This window comes from Aythya fuligula, chromosome 7, assembly GCF_009819795.1.
Source record: "Aythya fuligula isolate bAytFul2 chromosome 7, bAytFul2.pri, whole genome shotgun sequence".
Classification (NCBI taxonomy): Eukaryota; Metazoa; Chordata; class Aves; order Anseriformes; family Anatidae; genus Aythya; species Aythya fuligula.
Window position 1 is genome coordinate 34,795,875 of NC_045565.1, and position 18,466 is coordinate 34,814,340.

General features: G+C 42.7%; 1 protein-coding gene across 1 annotated transcript in view; it reads right to left on the bottom strand.

Annotated features, from left to right (window-relative positions):
* C7H10orf90 (chromosome 7 C10orf90 homolog) overlaps positions 1 to 14,122 on the bottom strand; it is a 63,537-nt gene extending 49,415 nt beyond the window's left edge. Inside the window, exon 1 of the mRNA XM_032191793.1 lies at positions 13,931 to 14,122. Coding sequence (XP_032047684.1) covers positions 13,931 to 14,096 — 166 coding nt within the window. The 5' untranslated portion in view covers positions 14,097 to 14,122. The remainder of the gene's footprint in view (positions 1 to 13,930) is intronic.
* Between the last annotated feature and the right edge of the window lie 4,344 nt (positions 14,123 to 18,466).

The window sequence follows — 18,466 nt, forward strand, 5'->3', positions numbered from 1 at the left end:
CATCCCCAAGGAGCAAATTGTACCAATAACTCCATAATTCAATTATCTTATTCTGTATAAAATGCAAAAGACACAAAGGCAGTTCATAGCCGCTATTCTCTTTGAGATATATTTACAGAGATATTCAATAAATTAAGCAGAAACCATTTTAGAGGTCCCACTTCAAATTTATCTGTGCCAAAACAGCATAGGCTGAGCTGAAGAATAAACCTCTGTTCTAAAACAAAAGCGAAGCTGCTTGATGAAGAACAAAGCAGCACATTCAAGGTTTTTGCCCACCCGTGTTATGGGAGGATACTCTGGAGAACAAGGTGCATTGTCTGCGGGGCTGTTTGGAGGCAGTGAGGGATTTATTGTAAAATTTGTCAGCAACAGCAGTGAGGTCACCGTGCCCTGATTCACAGCAAACGTTCATCTACCTATAACCCTATTACACTTTGCAAGCCAACTATTTTCTTACCTAACCCTTTGGCTTGAGAAAACATGTATTTACCTGATAAAGCTGTAATTCTGCATCAACATTCAGCTAATTGGAGGTTTACTGTTATTAATTTAGATAATATACATTCATCTTACAAAAATAGCTTCTAGCAGCTTCTTTAATTTAACCTTTCTTTTAGCCTTCTTTTTTTACTGTCACACAACTAGCAATTCAGTGCTCACAAATGACCTCCCGTGCCCCAGTCATGCCATAACAATCAATGGTGGAAAATTCATAAAACAGATTAAATTCTGCAGTGTTTGCTTTGATGAATTAGTAGAATTTGTTTGCTCTAGCTGCTCAGAGTTAATCTTTGATTTTTAGCTGAGTGCACTGCATTGGAAAAAATAAACCAGGGACACATATTTTTGTTATTTAAACAGCTATAGTGGAAATAGGGCCCCACCATTCATTGCAATTAAGCTGATGTTTTAAGATTTTTGCTATTTGTCTCTGCTTTCTCACTACTTACAATAATATATGAGGAGAAACAGCCTGTGATGAAGTGTTTCTATACAAAATTGGACATAACTACATTATACCATAATGATTATACTTTCCTACTGGGTGTCACACCACGCCAGAATGAGACAGCTCAGGATCATTTTCCCAGAGAGCTTTAAGGGTGGCAAAACATCCCAAAGTAAAAAATTAGCTCCATCACTGCAAATCACATAACAAGTTTTGTTCAACATTAAATTATTATTCACCGTTTAAATTAAGAATTGTGAGGAAAATTCATCCTGAGCTTTTTCCATTTCCCTCATACACACAATTTGGCTAATGAACCAAGAAACCAATTAGTGAAACAGCTCAATTTATAGCAGGTTGAGGTAATCTTTAGCCAGGGCACAGTTAAAACTCCTGCACTGTGAAAAGAAGACTCTTCATCTTCACAAATGGTACTAAGGAGTTAATGAGCCCTCCTAACACAAAGCATCAGCGATGGCACTGTTTGTCCAGATATTTCACCTCTCCCCAGCAGCACCTACTGCAAAAAGGCAGAATCTGGCAAAAATCTCTATGTAAATACATAGTTTTCTTTCTGTCTGACTTTGGGTGGATATTGGTACATAGATGCACAGCCCACAACATGGCAGAGGTTGGATGTCTACGTAGAGCTGTGTTTTTTGGAGAAGTTTAATTTCCATGAAGCAGTTGTCCTCTTGCAGGTGCTGCTCCCTCTCAGCACCATACCTCAGCTCTGCATCCGAGGTGCTGTGCTCACCCCTCTCCCCTTGTTTGTAGCCAGGCTGAGCTGTGAGCTCCTTGGCCCAGCTCTGCCTCTGAGCACAGAATGCACTCTGAGGTGCCCTGGTCCCCTGTGCAAAAAGTCTCACATTCTGGAGACAAAAATAAATAGATAAAGAAACAGAGGGTTGATGAAGCGTCTCCCACAGCAGCTGATGAGCTCATGGGAAGGACATGTCTCAGCTCCTGCCTTCTTCCCAGTTGCTGAGATCCACAGCCCAAACCCCCTCCATGCCAGGTGTCTCAGCTAGTTTCTCTAGTATAAAGTAAATGGCTCATTAAAAGGTTTAAAGTAACAGGAGATGGACTCTTGACCTGAGCTTCAAAAGTGTATCTTCCCAGTTCCCAGAACAACCCTCTCAGCCAGGCTGGAGGGTGAGCCAGGCAAAGCAACACAGGGTTCATAGGATAAAAGAAGTCACATAAAGGAGTAGGGGAGGCAATCTGCTGCTAAAAGGAAGGCTTTGCTCCAGGGACTGCTCAGGCATTTTGCACTACAAAAAGTACTTTAACAAAGTAGATTTAAAAAAATAAGAATCAAGAAGTGCATCCCAGACTTTTCGTTCTGCTGCTGTAAAACCCACAAAGGTGGTACCAAGTTTTACAACACTACATATATCCTTGTTTGCAAACCACATCTATTCTGTGGGGTTTCCATCCCATCACCACCTGTTTACAGACATCGTATTATCACCCCTGGTTAACTTATTAAAGGAAGATAAAGCTTCATGCCACAGAGGCACGCACATGTGCAAATAAGGCATCTGTCACCTTCTCCTCTATTCACCCATAGCAAAACCTTCCAATCCTACCTAGGACCTCAAAATATTTCTCACTTCTCCTGCACCTCAATCTCTGATACATCCTTGGCAGTGTTAAATCCAGCCCCATCTCTTTGTGCATCAGCCCCACTGCTCTGCAGCTGACCGGGGTAAGCACCTAACACAGGGAAGTTCATCTGAGCTGAAAGAGGCAAGTAAAATCACAGGGGTAAGGTAAGGACCTCAACAACACATGGACATATGGGAACAACTCATGCAATGTTCTAGTAGCACTGTGGCATGCACTTCATGGTTTGGGAATCCCAAGCTTAGAGGGCTTCCATTCCTACAGGAGAGCAATCCCAGGGATGATCTGCTGCTGGTCTTTCTTGCAGTCAGCTTGTGCAACCCCAGCTGGAAAAGGAGACAAGCAAGAGAAAGCAAAGCAAGCACTTATACTGGAAGTGGAGCCTGCCTGACACATGCACGTTTAGCGAGTCCCAGAATTGGACACAGTTCAGAAGTTGTATATAGACAGGCTCAGATCACTACAAACATGAAGTGCAAGAACTAATTTAAGCTACTCAAACGTTATTGAGCTGCAATCAACTAATCACTTAGGAAAAGGACCAAGAGTCACGAACAGCTTAATGTAAACATCTTTTCAGCATGTAATAACACGCAAAAAGGAAAACAAGTATTAGGCAGAAAAAGGAAAAAGTGCATTATGGAAAGCAAAGTAACACTTTATATAATCTGATGGTGTGTTAAAGTACTGTGTCTACTATGGATTCTCATCTGTAAAATAATTTAGAGTATCTAAACACATGGTATTTTTTGCCTTTTTGTACTAGATGAACTTTTAGTGAGAATTTTGGAACAGATAGTAAATATGGTAGATTTTGCTTTTTAAACTCTATGCATCAATAACCACAAATTTATTGAGAAGATATTTAATTCAAATGCAACCAAGAGTTCATCTGCAGCTTAGGTTCAATTTGATGCTAGCTGCCAGAAGCCAGCCACTTCCTTCTTCCTTAGAATGGTAAAGAAAGCAGAGAATGATTTGACTTTATTTACAGCAATGGTAATATTATGAGAAGCATGAGACTTGGTAATTGAGTCAGGAGTAGAAGTGGAAGTCTCCTGTGACAACCTGTAATTGCCAGAGCTCCAAGTAAATGCAGCAGACACAGGCTCAAGCGATATTTTGAGTGCCTGGGTAGTACCAGTACCAAACCTGGCCTCCAAGCCTCTAGAGATTTGCTTCTCACTGCATTTTGGTCCTTCCATTTTCATACAAAAAATATTCATAAGAATACTCTATGGGTACTTCTCCACTTCACACTAAAAATATTTCATGTTTAAGTGCATAAAAAATTCCATCTCCTAGCAACTGAGAGATTCCTGCTGGAAACAGTGCCGGGAAGGATGGGTCTCCAGGAATGTGGAGTCAAGCAAGGATTCTGTGGGTGTGAAACTGTTGGCAATTAAGTCTGATCACCGGCTGCACATGTTTGTGTCGAATGCATTCAGATTTACTGTAGAAATTGGCCTGAAGTATTACAGAGTTCCGGGAGTTCTGATTAAAATGAACTGTGTTGAAGATGCACGTACTGCAGAGAGGCTCTCGAGTCCGGGGAGAGCTCTGCACGAGCGGGAAGCGTTGGGCACCGGAACAACAACAAATTAAAGAAATGAATTGTCTCAGGAAATATTACTGCTGGATTCCGAAAACAAGCAAAAACACTGTTGCTACCTGAGGAGCACAAAGGGGAAGAGAAGCAACATTAAAATTAATAAAGCAGAATTGAGATGTGAGGGAGAGGCAGAGCTGCACGCTGGAGACCCAGACAGTAAATGAGCACATGTGATTAAAACCAAATCGTTATGCACTACCTTGCCTTGACCATCTATCAGCTGGGAGGGCTGGAAGGGCCCAACCTCCCCAGCTGGAAATTCCTTCTGCTCACTCCTTCCTGTCCTTGGCTTCTCTCAGACCTGGAGCAGGGCTTCATGCTCTGCTCTGTGTGCTGGACAAGCACCCAGTGGGAGCCACCGAAACAGCTCTGCCCTCTGCCCCAGTCTACCAGCCCCACGTTTGGGGTTCCCAACCTGGGGCACTCCCCACATACATACCCTGTGCAGTGCCAGTTGCCCTAAGCAAGAGAAAGCTCCCTGTTTTTATGGAAGATGGCTCAGAGACCCATTTAGAAGTCCTTTCATCTTCCCACCTGTGAGAGGAGAGGGACCTGAAGCGGTGTTGGGCTCATCTGCCACATCCTCCTCCCACACCCAGTAACCGAGCCAGCCCACGTGTCCCACCGGAGAGATGTACGTGAGGACGACTGCAAGAGCTCAGCTGCCAGGGAAGGGCTCTGCATGCTATGCTGCCGAGGCAGATTTTGGCTTTGGGCAGTGTGGTGGCATAGAAATTGCTGCACCCACATGAAGATGAGTTGAGAGACCAGCATGGGTTGCTGGCCAACAAACCTGGTGTCCTGCCTCCACAGAGAGAAAACCAAACCTTCTTTAACAATCTCACATTGACGCTGTGAGGGTGGGCATCAAGGGGATGCTAGAGGTAGAGATGTACCACTGATAGCTCCATGGGCTGTGTCTGAATGTGTGCTAAAGGCAAGTTCCCAGCCCTTTGGGTGAGGAACCTTTTTCCCAAAAGTAACACTAAGAGAGGCTTTGTGGTATCTTACTCTTAACTTCTAGATTAATTTGAATTTGCTGTTCTAGAATGTGATTACATTCAGGTTTCCTTTTAGAGATTCATTTTACAGCTAAATTGGTGGTTTGTGTTCTGAAATTTCAGCTACAAAGTACCACAGGGGGGTCTTGGGCATTAATGCACTAAATTTCTGTCTCTCTTTTTTTTTTTTTCTTTCTTTTTTCTTTTTTCCCCTGCTATAAGGCATATCTCCAAGAAAGTGATTTCCCTTCCTGCTCACCATCTCCTTGGCAGGAAATGCATTTTAGTTAGCTAATTAAATATAGCTGCATTATACATCAAATATCACTAATAATATATGGCAGTAATGTTATGTCTACTGTGAGAATAAGTTGCATTATACATCATATCTATAATACATCACTCTGGTAACAATTCAAAGTGCCTTCTCTTAAATTTTTGCTTGGCAGTGGCTAGCTAACATCAGGGTCTGGCAGGTAGATTTTGGGTATGGGGATGCTGTGATGATGAAAGTAAGGCCCCTCTCCATGTGCCTTCTCAAAGACCATGCTCAGCCCAGACATGTCCATGCTCTGCCTGTCCCTGGGCTCCTCTGAGTCACAGTTCAGGACTTGTTTGAGATTTCTTCTCCTCCTCTGCCTCTCCAGGGTATCGCTATATCTTCTTTTCTGCCTTCTACATCCACTGCCATAATGTAAAGGATCCTCTTCTCACACATGACTGCTATGTGCATGTTCTGGGTAAGGCATGCTTGTGTGTACATCAGAAAGTGCTGGTTTGTTCCATCTTGCAGTTTCCTTAAGATGAACAATTACACTTCTGTGCTGACTGAATACTAGGGGATCCCAGCATTCAAGATATAATCTAACCTAAAACAGCTTACATTTTTATATGTGTATTTTTTTTTTTTCCTCCCGGAGGATTCCTACATCTGTCACAAGTTGCAATCACAGAATGATTAAAATTAAGCCCTCTCTGGAGCAGTCTGTAGAAGGCATATTGATAACTTGCCATCACCACCCGTTTCAGTAGAGGAGAGGGAATTCTTAGCTAAGCACAACAGCTAAATGTCAGCTGATAGAGGAAATCTGTGGGATGCTTAGAATGCACTCAGTGTAGCCAGTGTTTATTCTAAACTACAGAGAAGTAAATAAAGGCTAAGGTCCTTTAAGTAAGCAAAGTTTAAATTGTTCCAAAAAGTTCTCTTTTGGAGTATGCTAAATCTAATACCTCATTCATCGAGTTATGATCTCCACCAGATGCACAATACCTACATTTCAGAACTGACCCACTCTCTTTGTACCACCAATGTCCATAAGTCATCAAAAATGGTTTGAAAGGGATGCAAAAAAATATTAAGTATCTATAAGCTTGTTCCCTACCTATAGGATGACCTCCCAGAAATTATCAGTACCTGTGGCCCTGTTCACTTGGGCACTGAAGGATGCAAGCCCAAGGCTCACATTCATCCCCATTAATATTTTTAGTTCAAAATTAAAGAACAGTAAAACAAGCTAAGTTGTAAAAGAAAATACATATTAGCATTTAGATTAACAGTTGTTATCTCCATTTCTCAATCACCAAACAGTGAAATACATAGTGATGATTTAAACATTTTTCAGAAAGGTTAAGGACTCCTTGAATTCAAAGGGTTGAGAAACACTGGCCTACAAGATAAATGGCACTGGCCCCAACACGTGCTCCATATCCTCAATACATCTGGACTCTGGCTGGAATTAAAATTCATATTGCAGTAGCAATTAAAAGACAGAACTAGGTCATGAGCTGTTGTTCTAGGCACTATGCAGGCAAAGAAGAAAAAAAAAAAAAAAGAAGGAAGCAGCGTTTGCCCTAAAAAAATTCAGCATTAAGAAATTCAGAAATCTGAAATAAGAAAACGAGGAGAACATGGCAGGGAAAGAAGTTTGGGTGCTTTAGCGATGTCCTGCTGTGCATTGAACTTTTCACCAAGCCAAGGCTGTTACCACCGGGCAGTTTTCAATCTGTGTTGGAACAATTTAATCCCAAGGGGAGGAGAGGAAGGGAGGGAGCCTGAGGATGCCCAGCTCCCAGCAGTGTGCCGGACGCTGCCTCGACATGGCACGCGCGGGCGGGCGCTGCACATGTGATGGATGCACCTCTGTACACCTACGTGCAGCATTGTTTGCAGGACTCAGTGCCGTGGCTGGCAGATTTTTATAAAAGAAACCATAGCAACCCTCTTAAATCTGAAGCAGCAGTTAACAATTTGCTGTGTCCATTCCGGTAGGCAGCTTTTTCTTCCCTCCCATTAAGTTCGTTATCTTCCCCCAACTATTGAAAGGAGCGTACAGGAGAGATATCCACAGAGCCCTCAATGCTGCATCATACCCAGCGTGAGTACCCTGTATCCAATTCAACATGTACATCCAGTTCTTGATATAGGAAACAAACATGAAATCTCCTTGCTTTAAGTCCTTTCTTCTTTAAATTGTGCTTAGCAATGTTGTGCTGTTTTTGCAGCTAGCACTGGACCTCGCTGCAGACTGACTTTCAGGTGGTTTCGCAGTACTGCGCAGTGTTATTAATGAAGGTGACTGCCCGCCTTCATTTTAATGGGTCTCTCATTTTCATTCACTCAGTCACATGAGAAGGACAGCTGAACCACATTTTAGCAAAGCACGAGCCAGCCACATAGTTGTTGATTAAACCTTGCCTTCAGAACAATTCAGCCTGAAAAGTGATCCGTTAACAAAACCTGACAACACAGGGGAAAAAAAAGTGCTCTCCTTCTGAGAACTTTGCCTGTTAAAGCCTGATATTAATGGGGAAAAAAATCCCAAATGGCATTTTAAACTCATTGCCAAACCAGCCCCAGCTACACAAAAGAGCTATGGGCAGGATTTACATGCACGACTGTCTGACAGCTGTGAATGCATTTGTTCCACCTACCTGGCTGAAGCGCTGCATGGAAGGAGCTCTGCATCAGTGCTGTGCGGGCTCAGGACACCCCTCCTTATCTCCAAGCCTAGGTCTGATAAAGCCTGACACCACTCCAGTATTACACATCCTCGGGTGTTTTCTATCAGTCTCAGCCAGGTAGGACTCACTGGGTTCCCTTCCCTTCAAAAAGAGTCAATCACAGCCACGCAAATCAGGAAATGTTTTCACATGTTTATCCAGGCTTACGCTACAAGGGAAAATCTACGTATATTCTCTTGATTCTGTTCTTCATCTTCCAACAGGCTACCAAAATAATTGTCAATAGTTAATTTTGTCACTGTTTATTATATGTGTGTTCCTCCTCTGTCTCTTACAAAGCATACAGTGACAATCTGATCATTAGGAAAGGGCTAAATACTGGCAACAAAGACATATTTTTAATTGTCTGTGACACATCCCTATGAAGGACTGTAATTATTAATGATAAAGCACCATAACAAGCAGGATACAACACTTAGTGGGAGGCTTTGCATCCTTTGCAGGGAGCAAAAGAAAGTTCGTGCATGTTCAGAAGTGGTAGTGGCTAACAGCATTTGTGCAGGACTTTTCCAGCTGCTCCTGGTGGACTCTCAGGTGCCAGACATGCCAGAAGTGCAGATCATAACCATAATTTCACAACAAGAACAAAGCTTGCAGAAATGTGTTGCCAAGAGATGTGAAAACACCGAAAAATGGTTGCTACAAAAAAGGTGGTTGCTACAGAAAAACAGCACAGTATTACTCAGAGTAATTCACACAGATCGCTTGACTTTGACAGCAACCAGAAAGATGTTGTAAGATTCACCAACAACTGAAGTGAAAATCTTGCCAGTGATAGATTAACTCTTTTATCAACTCAGGAAACAATTAAAGACTTGGTTGAAAGATAACACATTTCTTACTGGGGCCACTGGGGCCTCAAACCATGGAAATATCAGACACTTCCCAGCAGTTGCTCATTACTGTAATGGTTAGAGGGAGACTCCTGTGCCTAATAATAATCCTAATATAGCTTTTCTGAACATAAGCAAGTTATAGTAAAAATCCAATAGTTTAACCTTTATAAGCACACCGTCCCATCATTTACTGCTCATAATGCCAGAGATTGTTTTGAAGACACCACTGTCAACTAATGAATGAAAATGAACGCACTCTTCCAGCTGGGCACACTCACAGCACTGTACAGCAACATGTACTATAGGTATAGTTAGTACACCTTCTGGAGGCTGTGAAATAGTTTTAGATCATTGTATTTTACTCATTTACTATAGTGAATCCAGACCTGGGGGAGATGCTTTGTTTGTCAGCTGTGGCTACGTGACAAGGCCGTGGTGTGGCCCTCAATGCACTTTACAGCTTAGTTTTTCTCCAAATGCTGTTGTGTCCTGCCTGATAGCAATTACTTTCAACCATTAGGTGACCTTTCTGTAGTTGTCATTTAAATCCATAAAGGCTGACATCCAGGGTCAGAGCATCCCTTCCTGTAGCTCTGAATGATTTCATCATCTGCAGTAAGCCAGGAAAGACGTGAGGGCTGTCTTCCCTTGCATCCTGCCTGCTCTTCTGCTTAAGAAATCAAATCTTCCTTGGACATCACTAGGTGTCACGATTGGGTGCACACACGACAGCAACTGTTCAGGAGCCTGGCTAGTTTCTTATCTGATTATCCCATTGGGAGGAAGAAGCAAACTTTCCCCAAGAACTATGCAATTCAAAACTTGAGGATGAATCTTTCACCTCATTAATTTTACAGGACACGGGAAGTGAGACTGACATGTTACACCATCACACACGACCATGATGAATGCACGTTACACATCACTGACTGCAATCTGAGACAGGTTTGGGCTGGGGACCACACACACGGGCTTGGTTGTGATTGTCCTCTGCCCACCTCTCCCTCTCTGGAGAGACAGAGACAGAAATGTCATATGAAGCAAGAGCAATGTTGTATGAAAGAAGAACAGCCTTGAAACATGCCCTGGAGGATATCAGCCTGGGGTTGGGCTGGATCACTTACCAGAGTGAGTGCTGCTGCTCCTCCAGTTCTGCTTCAGTCGCAGAGCTGGGTTGCAGCAAAGGAACACACGGAGGACAAGCAAATGCCTTTATTTTCAGAGTGTATGCACTGCAGTTTTACCTGTGCTGTTGCCCTGTTTAGTATGTACAGTCATACCAGCTCAGCTCCTCCACTTAGAAGTTGCTTAGAAGCTACTAGTCAGCTATAAACATATAATTAGGGCAGTTGTGTTGGTTTGGTCTCTTGATAAGGATAAAGACCAAACTGAATCATCCGCAGTGGTTCACAGCTCCCTTCCACTGGAGACACTTGGTGGCACAGGTGGCACTGCTGTCCCCACCATTTTAAAGCAACAAACCTGGAAGTCCCACCATGAGGACATGCTGAACCACGGGGCACATCTCCAGCTCCACAGGCAGTGACCACATCACGCCACATCAGCTGAAGTTTGTTCCAGGGCTCTGACCTGAGGGACTGGTGAAATAAGTGGTTCCACCAAAATAAGAGATTCCACCAGTGCTCATCTTTCCCAGGGCCACACTCCCAGGGTTGCTCAATCTGCATGTTGTGTGGGCTGCACGCTGGCTTTTCCAGTCTTTCTGCTTCCTCTGCCAGCTGCAAAACAACAACTAGAAGATTTCCTCTACCTGTACACATGCCTTGGGCTTGGAACTGGAGGAATCACAGCAGTGCCTGCAGCTGGGGTGAATGGCCACAGTGTGCTGCCTCTGTGCCCCAACCCCAAAGAGCAGTGATGTGTGTCTGACACAAAGGAGGAAATGCTGCCAAACCATGGAGAACCTGTTTGTGCCATTACCTGCAGCGTGCAGACCCACAGCTCGGCTCTACAGAGCTTCTAACCTGGGGAAATAGCAGAGGTTACCCATCCTCCTGCCCTCTGTCCTGGGTGGGAAGCAAGGAGACGCGGGTACCCTCTGCCGAAAAAAGGCATGAGAACGATGTGTCAGTGACTATGGAAAATGCCTCTTCCTATACACGGCTTGTATGCACAGAGGAAGAAAGCAGGCTGTCCCAAATCACCACACACATGATTACTTGTACCAAATGAGCTGAGCCATCTAGAGCACTTTTTTTTTGTTTTGTTTCTTTTTTTTTTTAACCAGATCTAGAAAAAAATATTCTCAGAACTGTGGTTATGAAGTCCAAGTTAACGTGCAACCAATGCTTGCAGGGTGCTCCAAGGGTTACAAATTACATTGCTCCTGCCATGGAACGTGGAGAGGGGCCAGAAAGGGACTTACCTGGAGAGACTTAGTGCTCCTGCTGGGACCTGAATGGAGTAAGGAAAAGAAAAAAACGCAGCTAAGGGTCACTCCAGGCCTTCCCTGGCAGCAGCAGCCAGCCAGCCTGCCCTTCCAGCCTCTTGGCACTGGTCATTTTATCGCCTCCAGCCCTCCACTGCCTGTAAAGCCATGGAGCCTAAGCATTCAATGGCTTCTCTCTGACATCTCTGTGCAAAGAGGTGTCTGATATCTCAGTGCAATCAACAAAAAGCCAAATACCAACTTCACTTCAGTGCAAGTTCTGCATGTCATCCGGAACCATCATCCATTATGCTTTTATTTCATTTGTACTTTGATCCATTTGGGGTGCATACAAGAGAATATTTGCATAGAATAAGCATCTTCACACAGCAACAGCCACAATGTTTGGAGGGTGATTTTCATATCCACGGTTGGCATCCAGCACAAACACAGGCTGATGGCTCGCGGAGTCATAGCTCATGACTATTTACACTTCTCAACCCCATTGCACTGAAAGCTTCTAAGTAATTAGTTTTCCCTCATTAATAGATGCACTGCCTGGGGAAGGGCACACAGGTGCTCCCCAGCCCTATCCTGGACTACAGGGCAGCACTACACAGCCTAAGGGTGGAAAGCACAGAAGTGCCGTGCTGGGCTGAGCACGGGGTAACACCACCACAAGGTTTATGCAAATGCATTTTTCTCAAGGTGTTATTTTGGCAAGGTCAGAGAATGTATCAGCAAAAAAAATAACAGTATTCACAGGACATTACCACAAAATCCACGCTCTTTTATAGCGGAAATGTGAACGATGTTCATCAACATCACTTTTATGGAGACCCATATGCACTTTATGAGATATCAGGTGTCACAGAGACTTTATGCTGAAGTTGTGTTCCAACCTAAAGGAAGCAAAGTTTATGTACCTCATGTACCACAAAATAATCTACAAATACAGTTACCAAGGTGAGTAGTGCTATTCCACTGCAAGCACCTCTCTAATAAAGTACGTTGGGTTCGTACCATCTTACTGACACATCTAATGCATTATTCCATTTTTCTCTTTTACACTTTTAGAAGCAAAAGAGACATTTGGCAAAGTATAATTTAGTATTATCACTTTAATGCATTCAAACACCACTAAAAACGGTGTTGCTAAAACTGCATTACAGAACATCCAGGTAAGACAGGCGTCGTTATCTCCTGGAAAAATATGGGCCTCATGCTTCTGCACCTACTGATGTGAGTCTGTTGAAACCAATAGGATTACCTGCGTGAATAAGGATTACTCCCATGATTAAGGAGTGCAGGATTACATCCATTGTTTGCACTTCTCCTGTTACTTACATATCCCTATTTTCACCTCTTTTTTCTTCTTTCCTTTTTTGTTTAAAACACAGGGCATTTAATTACTGTCAGCACTAGATATCACTGTGCTGTACTTTTATCCCTTCAAAATGTGGCTGTCTTTTGGATGTCAAATAAAATGCTTTTATGATCAAAACAAAGAAAATAAAGTAGAAGCAGCAGAATCTGGACTATCTAATTAAAAGCAAACAAATAAAAATAGGAAGAGCTTATTATCCACAATCAAAACTTATTTATGATTCATTTCATATTCATGCTCCTGTTCACAGCCTCTCCTCTTGGGAGCTGATTATTTATATCAATTTTTTAACTGTGCCAAGTAGTGAGTTACCTGAGAGCTCACAGGAAATGCTGACGGTATCACTACCAGAAAACAACAAAAATCTGGCAAACAATTGAGACAAATAGGTAGGTAGGCTGATAATGAATAGTAGAGCAAAAAGTGCTGGTGTTATAATGAAGGATTAAGTCTACACTTACTTCATCAATGCCATATGATTTATATGCAAAATATAACTCCTTTATATCCTTAGAAAAAGGGGGGAAGTTACTAATGTTTTTCAACTATTTTATGATACAACAGAATAGTTAATGCATTGTAAGAATGGCAGGAAAGCCCCAGTTTCTGTTCCCAAACCAATCAGAAATGTCTTTAGCTGAAAAAAAAAAAAAAAAAAAAAAAAAAAAGAGCAGCCATACAAGTTACACTTACAGAAAGGAACCAAAATTCCTTACGAAGAGTAACAAACATGCTTTCAGATTTTCCAGTTTGACAGTGAGTTACATTAGTCTCAGTTTTGGTTGCAAGAAATCAAATTTGGATCATAAATATATTTTGTTTTGGTAGTGTGCTACAGGGATTTGAAAATTTAAATAGTACAAGTAAATTTAAGAAGGCTTGACTGTAACTCCAGTGTCAGTTCTGTAGATACTTGTTTACATATTTCCTGGAGTTAAAACTGAAGATTCTGCATGCCTTCTTAGGCTCCTTTAAATCATTTAAGGCAAAAAGAATGCATGCGGGTTTTAGGCAGCCTGGCAAAACACAACACATTAAAGTTACCATAACCTGGAAAGAGTTTGCAACAGCTTGAGAAAACGTCAAAAGTTTCACAAACTCACCGAGGCACCCGGCTCTCTTCCACGAACAGTAGTTTATGGTCAAGTACAGCTGAGTTACAAAGGACTGCGCTTCCTGGGTCCATTTTCCACGAGGCTGAACCTTGAAATCCAGCCGGCCGTGACGGGCACAGGGCAGGCAGAGGGTTTTGCTCCCTCCAGAAGGCATTTGGGTGCCGGGATGGCGATGGGACGGCCGCCACTTGTTGCGGTGGTGACAGGGACAGCCAGGGGCTGCCTGCTCAGGCTGCGAGCCATGAATTATTCATGCATCCACCTCCCCACATTAGCATGCCGCTCAGGCAGCGCAAATGAAGCAATTCATTTTGTCCTTTGTCTTCGGGAAAAGCTTGCTGGATTAATGAGGGTTATCTGTGATGATAAAACCTGGGCCCGCTGATTTATTTAGTCTGATTGGTGGGAATTTGTGTCCCTAAACGCAGGTTTTACAGCCCGAATATAAATCCTGTTCTGCATTCCAAACCTGAGGCAGGCAGGCACGGGTCGGTTCAGCTACAGCAACAATATCTCGCTGCAGCACATGAATGTTTCATTTCCTTGACTTAAATATTGAAGCCGGGCTCTTTGTTTCTGAGTGCTTCTCAAGCAAAGTTAAGAGGAGATCTCTGAGTATGCCGCTCGCACGTGGTTTTGCACATATTTTGGTAATGACCTCTAGGACTGCTAAATAGCTAACACCTGGCTTGCAAAATGTTCTTGTTCTAAAAACAGGATACAGGAAAAAAATGCAATGAAAAATCCACTAAAAAAAAAAAAAAAATCACTCATACCTGGCAGTATCATTTTTAAAGGGGAGTTAGAAGGTGATATTTTTCAATGTGACATTTGAGTTATTATTCACAGTTTTGTAAATAATCAGCTGCAGGGCCATTATATTCCTCAGTGTCAACCATCTAGAAATCTATAATAAATGAAAATAATAACACATAATAATAATTCTGATCATTTGATGACAAAACTAGTAATTGAAGACAATGAAGGATTTTTTTAAATCAATTACCTATGAAGGTATATAATGCATTACTGGAATAAATAAAAGCATATTTTAGCTTTTCATCAAGAACATTATATTATTTTTTTAATCCATATTCTAAATAGGACGCTGGCAAGTAAGAGAACTTAAAAAATAGCCACAGAAATTATTTGGAGTTACTAAGGAAAAAGGATTTAAAAATATGTGATTCAAGCTGGTTTGCTGTTGAAAAGAATATTGAGAGTTAACTCGAGTATAGCATACAAGGGTTTTACAAGCAGCAAATACTTGTAGTAGAAGTACTTCTGAGGTACATACTTCTGATGGAGAAGGAGATTACTCACTAGAAAAACCCACTGAGTGCATTAGTGACCTCTACATTTCCTAGATACCTTTCCAGAAGATATGCTTTCGTCAAACAAGTAATACAAAGTTATTAGACTTAAAGCAGGCGTAGATTTGAAATGTAGAGAAGATAAGAACAAATTCCTTAAAATCCTTTTAGCTCTGTATTGTGTTCAAGTAGTTTATTGAAGTCTACAGTGCCTGTCTTCCTGTCAGCTGAGTACAGTGATTTCGGTAATCTTTAAATGAAAGAGTTTTGCACTTGATTTCAAGATTCATCCAGAGAACCATTACATTGTAATGGTAATTAGACTGATAAACATTTCATGGCAGACTTCATAATGTTTGCTGCTGGGCCCTTCTAGAATAACCCAGGTGCACACATTTTCCTCTCACCATTTTCTCACCATGCTGGTTAAGACAGGAAAGAAAAACAACTTAGCGTACAAGACTACGAAATCATTTTCTTTCGCCTGAGATCTTATAAGTGGAGCATATTTCTGCTGCTGACATTCTTATTCTAGACTGTTCAGGTTGAGAAATGCACAACTTTGTTCAGTCTCTGATGCAGATGGGATTGAATGACAAAGGGTCAACAGTTTAAAACTGCAGCAAGGACAGAAGAGTTTATGGTAATCTGATAGATTTTGACACAAACCAGAATTTGTTGTTTCTTCCAGCTTGCAAGTACGGGAGGGTTTCAAGGTAGTGGATGCAGTGATCGCTGCTGAGGTCACATCTTCCCAAAATGGGATTTTTAACAATGGCCAAAAAATATGTTTTCCCCTGAAATAACACTACTTCTTCACCTGCATTGTGCCTAAAACATCCTTTAGGATATGTGCAACAGGAAATGCAAGGCTGGGCAGAAAAGGAGAAGATAGATAGCCAGGCAGATACTGGCCAGCTCGGTCCTTTGAAACATTTCCCTGCTGGATGTACCAACACTGAATTTGATCTTCATTCTGTATATATAATGATATCTCTGGCTGCAGCTGTGAAGGGGGATTATGCAGGTCGATATCAGCAGAACAGCTTCAGCAGTGAAGTTGGCATGTCCAGCACCTTCTCTAGAGGTCTCCAGGTAGATGGTGAGCAGGAACGAGTGCAATCAAGAGCTACAGAGGAGGAAAAGGAAACGGCTGTCTACAGATGCTATGTGCATTTTGCCTGAAAAAATTGATTGACACAGTTGTAGCTCAGACTACCTATTCAGCCAATGTCACGTATGCAAGTCAGTGACAAATTGTGGTTGACTGTGCTTGAAAGCTACAGAAATGTTGAGTAGCATGAGCAGGAAGATGGGGTTCCTATCCATTGCCATCAAAATATCATCTTTTAGTGCTGTTGACAGTTTAATAGCTACTTCTGTACATTGGAGAGCATTGTGAAGTACTGCTACTATATTATTAACCTAGGCTGGAACTTTCCTGCAAATGCAGAGCAAAAAAAACACCACACATATGGAGCTTCTGAAATATTTTAAGATTAAAGGTGTGCTATTCACAACATGAATATTCTCCCTCTAATTGCATTTGATGAGGACCCAATAACACTTTAACCCCAATTATACTTTTTCAATTTTTTCAGATCGAGTTGATTCCACTCCATTTTAAACATCCAGATGATGGCATTCAGTTCAAGTTCAAACCAAGCATTTTCAATTCCATTTGCTTCCTCTAGGCATTTGAGATGAGATGTGGCTATGAGGGAGCTACACAACCTCTCCCTGACCAGCGAGGTACAGCACACAGAGCTCCAGTGAGGGCTAGCAGAGCCACATCCCTGCAGTAAATATTCACTGCTCATAAAAAAATGTCTTTGGGCAAAGTTGCATCCATGTATGTAATTACTTGAAGTGACGCCTAGAATATTCTAAGTTGGGTCATACCTCTGAAACAGTCTGCATGGCCCCAATCTGTCACAGCTCAAAGCAGACGTGTGTAATATCGCACAGATTAAGCATATTGGGTAGCTGAGGAGGGACGGGGTGGTTGTGTGACTAAGGAAAAGATTTGGGATTCAGGAGATTGGAGTGTGACTGCCTATTGATACCTTTAAATTAGCTATCACCGTAGTATCTGGTTTCTGTCAAGGTACTGCAGAAAATCAGTGAGACGCATCTAGGAGGTTAGCGAATCGATCCTCCGCTCTGCCCGTGGGCAGACCCCTCCTTGTTGGCTGCCTCTCAGCATGTCACCGCAGTTATTTGGCTTTTTTTTGTTGTTCTTAGGCACCACCACAAGACCGTGGGTTCCCTGCCGAGAGGCCTGTCCACCGCTGCCACCTAACCATGGTGGCACCTCTCCAAGGTGGCCACGCAGGCTTTGGGATGGGACAGTGAGCAATGGCTCTTCTGGCAGCTGGTGCCAGGAGGGGGAAACGCTCCGGGACAGCTGAGGACAACAACATTAACCAGCCCCAGAGAGCCGTGGTAATGGGGTGGCAGGCTTGCCAAAGCGAGGGTTATGCATTCTGCTGTGACATTATTCCCCATCTGTTTTTTTTTGAAGTACCAGAAAAACAAAGCATTACAAAAATGTCAAGCTGTGAAAAGAAAAGTCGAAAGCCAGAAAATTCAAAGTTAATGCTGATCCTTTAACTCAAGTCATTAACTCACAGACATGCCTGAAGTCTGGGGCAGGAGCCTCAGCTGAACCTTCGCTGGTTTGTGTAACCGGCGAGGCGTCCACACATTGGAGGGGGCACAGACACACATGGCATATGGACATAGGGAATGGGGAAAAAGAGGGGCAATCAAGAGACAGATTTCCTGTTAAATGGGGTAGGGAAAAGCAGAGGAGAGAAGAGATAAGCTCATCCCAGAGAGTGGCAGAAAAGGCAAGATTAAGGACACTGAAAAATGAAAAACCCAAGAGAGAAGACGTGAGTAAAAAGGCAACCAGGGAAAGAAAGAGGTTCAGACAGGAGAGACGGGGAATAATTGTGTGTGCGTGTGTCGGGGGGGTGAGGAACAAAGAGTGAGAGGACTGACATTTGGATAGGGCTCTGGTATCAATTTGGTGCAAATATGGGGACAGGAGTGAAAATGGAGGGAGGACAATGATCTCTCTGAGGGGAGAAAACGTAATTAGGAGAGTGAGAGACTGAAAAGGAAAAATTAAGAGCAAAAGAGCTTGGATTTGGTGGCAGTGCACAGAATAGTCTTTTTTCCTCTCTGACAGACTGCGTGGATCAGG